The sequence below is a fragment of the Rutilus rutilus genome (assembly GCF_951802725.1).
Source record: "Rutilus rutilus genome assembly, chromosome: 6".
In the NCBI taxonomy this organism is placed as follows: Eukaryota; Metazoa; Chordata; class Actinopteri; order Cypriniformes; family Leuciscidae; genus Rutilus; species Rutilus rutilus.
This window is the reverse complement of record NC_140214.1, coordinates 21,713,756-21,722,562: the sequence shown is the minus strand read 5'-3', so window position 1 is coordinate 21,722,562 and position 8,807 is coordinate 21,713,756. Positions and strand designations below refer to the sequence as shown.

Below are 8,807 nucleotides of genomic sequence, written 5' to 3'. Positions count from 1 at the left end.
TGCCATGGTTGCCCATCAGTCGTAATGGGACGAGCTTCTCGTTGGAGAAAGAGAAATCGATACACGTACATGTCTTGGGCTCCTGAACTGTATGTGTGTCTATAGTGCTTTAAGTGAGAATGAATGAGAGGTTTAAGGATGATGCACTGCACCTGCCTGGGCATCTGACAGCAGACGCCATGTGTTTGACAATATGCAGTCCTGCGGAAAGCAGTTCGGTTCATTTTACCAGCAATGACATAACCTATAAGCAAAAAACACTTTCACAGACATTTTCACATGGAAAACATTGTTTATTACAAAAAAAAAAAAAAAAAAAAAAAAACTGCATACAAGTATTACAATAAATAATATTGCTAAATGGTTACTGCTTTGGTCCAATTTTGGTGCAATCTCGCTTGGCTATTCTGAAATAAATCAAAATGAAAAGATAGCTGTACAAACAGACTGAAATAAACTGAAAGATTTAGAATAAAAACAACATTGGTAATACTGTTAGTATCCCACTATAAACATAGGACTTAAAATGGCACATTGTACTGAAGATTCTTTGAACAATAAATCCTTCAGTGCAGTTACTTCTGGTCGACTAACCCCTGCTGCTGAGTCAAAGGGTTAGAGTTCAGCTGTACGATAACTATCCAAAGAGTCACCACTGTAGACAGACATAGTTGAAACAAGAAACAGTGGAAAAAGGGAAGAAAGAGAGTAGGAATCCCGGAGCTCACACGTGAGCACTTTTGGCGTGGTTAGTGGAGGGGGGGCCAGGATGGGCAGGGCCCTGTTTGGAGTAGTAGAATCTGTTGTTGTCAGAGTATGTGGCAGGGGTGTCCACTGAACAGCAGGTGATCATACAGCCTCCTAGCAAACAAAGTGCAGTTCCCACCCAGCCTGAATACAGGGAGAAGCCAAAGGACATCAAACCTCTCTCGTGATGGGCCCCGATGGGAAACCACACAGTGGAGACGATGCCACAAAAAGCTGAGGAAGAAAAGACACACTGTTAGCAAAAAAATATAATAATTAATTGTATTATTATATTTTGCATTAAGACAATAATGGCACAGACCCGGGCCACATCTGGTACACATGGATTCCATGCGTACCAGATGTGGGCCGGATCTGGCCGACACTATGTTGATGTCTGTGAGAGCTATAAGATACACTCAAAGGCTCTTACAGTTGATTACAGATTTAACTCATCCAATGATTAGAGTTGGTGATAAAATGGGTCCTCTGGGGGGATGAGTGAGCAATCTATTTCTAAGTCCAATTACTAGAAATAATGCATTCTATGGGAACAGTATATATCTGGCTGTACTTCTTTTTTTTTTTTTTCTTTTTTTTTTTTTGTGTAATATGACCTTAATTTAAGAAATACAAATACAGGCTTACCAGTCAGCAGTATTAGGATTCCACCGAACACTGATCGTTTGTTCTTAGCGCTTTCTGGTTCACTTCCGAGGTTAATACAGGACATGGACATGAGCACGAGCAATACAGCAGGCAATCCGAGAATCGATGCTGTGACCATTAGCGCTCGAGACGTCTGGATGTACGCTTAAAAAAAAAAAAAAAGAACAGAATAATTAAATTCTCGAATTCACGAGAATAATAAAATTCAATGAATCATATTGTAATTTAATGATTTATATTATAAAATATATTTATAAAAAAAATAGTGGAGGAAAAAAAAAGTTGTTTTGTATAGGCTATGTAAAATATTTAGCCTAAATATAATTTATAGATAGGCTAATGAAAAAATACTATAGTTTTAATAGCTACATTGGCTACTATATGAAAATATAATTTTATATTTAAAAATATAATCCGATTTAAACTTAAATAGGCCTACGTACATTATAATGTAACCTATTAAAATGATCAAGCCTATTACATATTTATTTCATATTTGGTAAGCTATATTTCATTTGATTTAATAACGTAAATAATATGCTGCTTATATGTATTAAATATTGGATACTGAATTGTAATGGTTTTCATTGGTTTTGGTTTTAAAATGGTTTTTACTCCGACCAGAAAAAAAAGAGAAAAAATAATCCTAAAAGAAGCTAGAAAATTTCTGTTGTAATTACTGTTATTAATTAATTATTTCAGACGTACCTGGTAATTCGAGAATCTGCGTGAGTGTGATGCAGTGATACAGGGCAGTTGAGATCACACAGTCTGCCCACAAACCTTTGGCCTCCAGTTCATCCATCTTCTTACAGGTGTTCATGTTATAGTTACAAGTAACCACCCATTCGTTAGTGGCAGTGGCGATGATAAGCCCAATCCAACCAAGGAAACTCATCACAAAACCCGTGAACTGTACACAAGTATTTGCCATAGTGTTCAGTGTGAGCAAAAATTTGTCCAACAGAAGAAAAAGTCCTCTTGAAATAGATGATAATCAGATATTCTAAAGCCGGACAGGATACTTTCTCGGAATTTATATGTGGTAAAATCCAGATTTGTTAATCCATTGCGTAAAAATCATGATGAGTTGTAGATCCCTATGAAGCAAAGTAGACTATTCCAAGCTACTACAATGAGAGTACCGTTAGCAGAGCTTTTATAGTGGAACTAAAGACACAAAAGAACTTTCAGCCAATCACATGAGACACTTCCCAAGGTTACTCCTTATCACTTGTTTTTCACTCTCCTCTTGTCTCCTTTCATGTCCATAGTCTGTAATGTTAAATAATGCTTAAGCTTATTTATAATGTGTAAAATTGACGAAATCACTCATAAGTTCGCCAAGTACGGTAACTACCAACATCTCATTGTAATATTTGCTCAAGTGGCTTTGATAACAGTGCAGCACCTATGATTGAGTCAATCATTGCTGGATTTTTGTTATATGCTGCCCTCTGGCGGTTGAATTCTCAATTCATGTGCATCATTTAGTAATTAGAGGAACAAAATTATAATTTAGCAACCTTCTGGCTCAATAATAAAATGCAGAAATCACGTTAATTGCCAAGATACTTGAGAATACCTAACCCCATATGGCTAAACAGTTTTACATTTATTTTCAAATATACAAAAAAATTTATCAAGAAAATATATTGATAGGCCTAATAAATATATAACAAATGTATATTTTAAATTGTGGTATATGAATTTCATCTAAAATGCATTTACAAAACATTTTCACAAGAATAAAAAAACAGATGCTTTTTCAACCCGCTGTTTTGACTGTTTTTCTGTGTGTCTCTAAAATATAGCTACTTTAAAGGGGGGATACATTGACATAAAAAATGTCGACACACATTTAGCCTATATGTGTATCTAACATGTAAATTGATCTATTTAAAATGTAAAAGATGAATATATATATATTTTATGTTAGCAACTTGTAGCCATGAAATGTTTACAGTTGGCCTCATTTCCTTATATCATGGAGAATAAAGTGGTAGGACCTTGCAGCTTTTGTAATGTGGTCAATGTAGGTGAGCTTTGAAATAGCTGCATTGACTGTGACCTCTGACGTAAAGGACATCCTGGCTATAAAGGAATCAGAGCTCAGTCTTGTGTAAATCATCCAGAGACTCATATATCAGAGAGGCATGCAGATATTCTGTCTGAGATTCCAGATGAAGTAGAATATATAGATATTTCAGAATAATATCGGAAAGTGTTCTGTGTTGGTGTAGATGGTCAAAAATATGGGTCCAAATACTCAACCTTGAAGTACAGTATATTCCTGTGACGAAGGATGCAGTCTGTGGACGGCGAGTTACCCAGTTGACTTGATAGGACCTGTTTTCCAGGTGGAGCACAAATCAAAAAGCTGACTCGAATATCACTGCCAGCTTGGATGTTGACAGTTGAAAGCTGCAGATAAATCCAAAAGAATGAAGTTATGATGCTATGTATGACCTTGGTGCCTTGGTTGCTACAAAGAGAGAATATAGTTTCCCCTTTGTAGAACCACCCTAATTTAATTGTTTTTTTCTGAAGCCTAAGGGCTTTTGTTAAAGAAAAGAAACATGATGCAGGTATTTGAAACGTGCCTGGTTCTTGATCTGTATTTTATAAATATAATTCCACAATAGCGCTGCTGGAAAAATTCTTGAATCTTTTATATGTGACATTTGGTGATGTGCAGTACATTCTCTTGGGGCTTCTTCTTTGTAAAGAATGTGATATGCCATGCTGATACTTCAAAAAAAGTCAACTTAAAGGAGAACTCCGGTCAATTTTAACATTGAGCTCATTTTTTTGTACATTTGGAGTGCTGTCAGTACAGAGAACAACGACAAAAATCGGTGTTGCCTACACCGAGTTATCCTCGTTTTAAAATTTGCACCCTGTTGACTTCAATGGGGCAAGTTTTAAATCTGCTTTTAGGCTCTTAACATCCTTGATGTGTCATTACAAGTGCACAGGTCATGTGAGTGATTCCTTCGGAGTGAACGCGGGTGAATCTGACTGCAGTAGATGTGAAAGATATTAATAAAAATGATGTTTATTCAGCCAGCGCACATACCTGTATTTACATCCTGTTTTCGGTTGAAGTCCACAGTAATCGATTGTCGAGTTCACGCGCATAGGTTTAGTACCTATGATCACGCGTGTGAACTCGACAATCGACTACTGACTATCTTTCACATCTACTGCAGTCAGATTCACCCGCGTTCACTCCGAAGGAATCACTCACATGACCTGTGCACTTGTAATGACACATCAAGGATGTTAAGAGCCTAAAAGCAGGTTTAAAACTTGCCCCATTGAAGTCAACAGGGTGCAAATTTTAAAACGAGGATAACTCGGTGTAGGCAACACCAATTTTTGTCGTTGTTCTCTGTACTGACAGCACTCCAAATGTACAAAAAAATGAGCTCAATGTTCAAATTGACCAGAGTTCTCCTTTAACTATCATCCAACATCAAATAACGGATGACAACAGGTATGTCTGCATAAGGTGAGAAATTAGTATGTCTCTCACTCATCCACTAGGGGGACTCGTCTGACGTCAAACGCCAAGGAGGCCTATAACACCTCCAGACAGGTATTATTAATAATAATAGTATTAAAAGTTTTTTTTTTTTTTTTTTTTTTTTTAGTAAACACACAACTATGAAGTAGTTCCAGGTCAAATTAGTTATTAGTTATTTCAAAGTTCCAGAGCCAGCCTACAACAGCAAATTAATCAAAATCCACTGATCAAGCATACAGATATGAAAAATAACATGAAAAATGAAAACAATTTCCTTGTATATATAAATAAAAGTGTCTTTTAAAAGTCTGATAAATGCTTAAATGACAATCAAACCTTGACCACTGCTTGTTTATGTTGACCTCTTCCAAATATTCTGAGCGTGTTCTAATCTAATCTTTAGTTTACACTTCATTCCTGCCAGATCAGCCTCATTGTTGTGGAGACGTTGCATAACCTGAATAACAATAGCAGTTTTACATTCATTTCAGGAGTCCTCCCACTCTTTGTCTAATCAGGAATGAATTAAGTGGATAACATCTGGTATTTCCTGCATTCATGGCTGTTCACTGAATATGTAGGACTTCTTTTGTTTACCTTATTAGACCCCTGCTTGCGGATGTAATAAACTGTCAGAAACACTCTTGTTCCGCTATATCTGTCATTCAGTCGATCCTCGAGGGGCTGTAGGAATCACCTCACAAAGATCTCAGGCAATTCATCATTTGCTTCAGGAACATGGCAGCACTGGAATATGAAAATTAAGCTAATGAAATGGGTCCTGAGACTGGTCTGACAGTGCAAGGTGATCAAAATGTATTGCATAAGTGAGTTGTGCTGTGTAAGCACTTAGGTTGACCCGGACATCTTTATATCACCCGAGGAGGAGACGTGATCAAATCATTAAGGCTTTTATCTCTATCACTGAATTACATCCCTCATATCATGCCTTTATAAGGAGAGCAGGGTTGTGAGCAGCTGAGAGACATCAACAGCTTGTGAATATTCCTCTGGCAGATATAGGGACTAGTCTTCACTTCAGTCTTGATTGATTTAAGGGCCATCAAAACTGCTGTTACTGACTTGACAATGACATGGGTTTTACCTCTGATGCAGTGTTTAAGTTCACCATCTTCATCAAGAGCATCTAAGTGCGCTAGAAAATGTCAACCATAAAGTGTCAATATCAAAAGCAGCATAACCAGTCATTGAGGAGATTTATTAAACAATCATCATCGCTCATAACGTTGATTTACTGCATGCTACTGGTAATTCATCTTATATTACGTCGTGGAACACATTAGTTTAGCCTCTATTCAAATGAAATAGCATTTAGACACTAGGAGTCCTTCTATAAATAAATGTGTAATTTCATGCTCTGCCTCTCATTATATTCAAATGTATTCTCTTTTTTGAGTGATGGTGCACTAGCATTTGCTTATTGTGTCTGACCTCTTCCCTCCTGAAGGTTATCTGAATCTTTTTCATAATTGTTATCTGACTCTTTTGGCACACACATTCCATAGGTTATAAGCAACAATGGTGGACATTAATGTGTGTGTTTGTTTATTTATTAATTAATTTGGTAACACTTTATTTTACAGCATAATTACATGCAGCTAACCCTAAACCAAACCCCAATCTTAACCCTAAAGTAAATAGCCTACGTGTAGTTCATTATTATTACACAGTACTTAAATTACACTGTAACATGGACACCTTAAAACAAAGTGTAACCATTTTTTAATGTTACAATAGCTACAGTATTTTAATTTTTGGGAACTTTCTCTACATTTCAAAGCATAATACTTAAATTCACTTCATACATTTCATTTAAAAACAAAATGTTTGTGTCGTTTGATTTGTGAACAATTCATTCTTAAGATCAGATTTGATCAGATCAGATTCCTGAGCAGATTTTTTTGTGGTGAACCTGTTAATCGGTTCACAAATACCACTGAATGATTCATTCGCGAATTGGATTAATCCAGTCGAGTCACCACCAACCCACTGATCTTTGTTTCATGAGAGTTTTCATTTGGGGAAACTTTAACTTCACTAGGCTAAACACAAGCATAATAATGTCTTTCTTTTACTCAACTACTTAAAAAACAATGAAGAAATTAAGAAGAAAACTGAAGAAACACGATAGCGATGTCTGATGTCATTCTTTCAGATTTTCAGTGAACCTGTTGAATTGGTTCTCAAATCGCTCTAAATGCTGCATTAGCAAATTGGACTGATCCAATAGCCATGTCAAAAATTCAATGATACATCCTTTCAGTGCGAACGTTGGTTTAACAAATTACTAAATTTGGTCAAGTCTAACTCAAAATGAGCAAAGAACCAGGAATATGGTCTTCAGAGTTTGCAAAGGATTTTACAGATGGCGTGAAGTTATCTACTTTACTATTGTTTACTGTAAATAAAAACAATATTACACAACTAAGTTATACACTCACCTAAAGGATTATTAGGAACACCATACTAATACTGTGTTTGACACCCTTTCCCCTTCAGAACTGCCTTAATTCTACGTGGCATTGATTCAACAAGGTGCTGAAAGCATTCTTTAGAAATGTTGACCCATATAGATAGGATAGCATCTTGCAGTTGATGGAGATTTGTGGGATGCACATCCAGGGCACGAAGCTCCCGTTCCACCACATCCCAAAGATGCTCTATTGGGTTGAGATCTGGTGACTGTGGGGGCCATTTTAGTACAGTGAACTCATTGTCATGTTCAAGAAACCAATTTGAAATGATTCGAGCTTTGTGACATGGTGCATTATCCTGCTGGAAGTAGCCATCAAAGGATGGGTACATGGTGGTCATAAAGGGATGGACATGGTCAGAAACAATGCTCAGGTAGGCCGTGGCATTTAAACGATGCCCGATTGGCACTAAGGGGCCTAAAGTGTGCCAAGAAAACATCCCCCACACCATTACACCACCACCACCAGCCTGCACAGTGGTAACAAGGCATGATGGATCCATGTTCTCATTCTGTTTACGCCAAATTCTGACTCTACCATCTGAATGTCTCAACAGAAATCGAGACTCATCAGACCAGGCAACATTTTTCCAGTCTTCAACTGTCCAATTTTGGTGAGTTCGTGCAAATTGTAGCCTCTTTTTCCTATTTGTAGTGGAGATGAGTGGTACCCGGTGGGGTCTTCTGCTGTTGTAGCCCATCCGCCTCAAGGTTGTGCGTGTTGTGGCTTCACAAATGCTTTGCTGCATACCTCGGTTGTAACGAGTGGTTATTTCAGTAAAAGTTGCTCTTCTATCAGCTTGAATCAGTCGGCCCATTCTCCTCTGACCTCTAGCATCAACAAGGCATTTTCGCCCACAGGACTGCCGCATACTGGATGTTTTTCCCTTTTCACACCATTCTTTGTAAACCCTAGAAATGGTTGTGCGTGAAAATCTCAGTAACTGAGCAGACTGTGAAATACTCAGACTGGCCCGTCTGGCACCAACAACCATGCCACGCTCAAAATTGCTTAAATCACCTTTCTTTCCCATTCTGACATTCAGTTTGGAGTTCAGGAGACCAGGACCACACCCCTAAATGCATTGAAGCAACTGCCATGTGATTGGTTGATTAGATAATTGCATTAATGAGAAATTGAACAGGTGATGTCAAGTCAATGACAAAAGCCAGAACCAGTGGCACAAGTCTTTGCATGTGGATACCCCGCCCCCTTTTGGAGGTCCTTCCCACTTTTGGAGTTCACGCCCCACTTTGGACCCACTTTCTGCACCCATACCTACTTGGAGACTGAGGGTGTGTGATATTGTTTTCCCCTAAATCAGTTAAGCGCAAACTCCACCCCGTGGTTTCTAAAGATTTCATTGG

The 8,807-nt window shown here is 37.7% G+C and overlaps 1 protein-coding gene across 1 annotated transcript; it reads right to left on the bottom strand.

Moving 5' to 3' along the window:
* Positions 1-276: 276 nt before the first annotated feature.
* cldn11a (claudin 11a) lies at positions 277-2,550 on the bottom strand. Its single transcript, XM_084411520.1, has 3 exons — positions 2,125-2,550; positions 1,396-1,560; positions 277-981 (listed from the first exon to the last, which is right to left on the bottom strand). The coding sequence occupies exons 1-3, from the start codon at positions 2,348-2,350 to the stop codon at positions 725-727; spliced, it is 648 nt and encodes a 215-aa protein (XP_084267646.1). The 5' UTR covers positions 2,351-2,550; the 3' UTR covers positions 277-724.
* Positions 2,551-8,807: the final 6,257 nt, after the last annotated feature.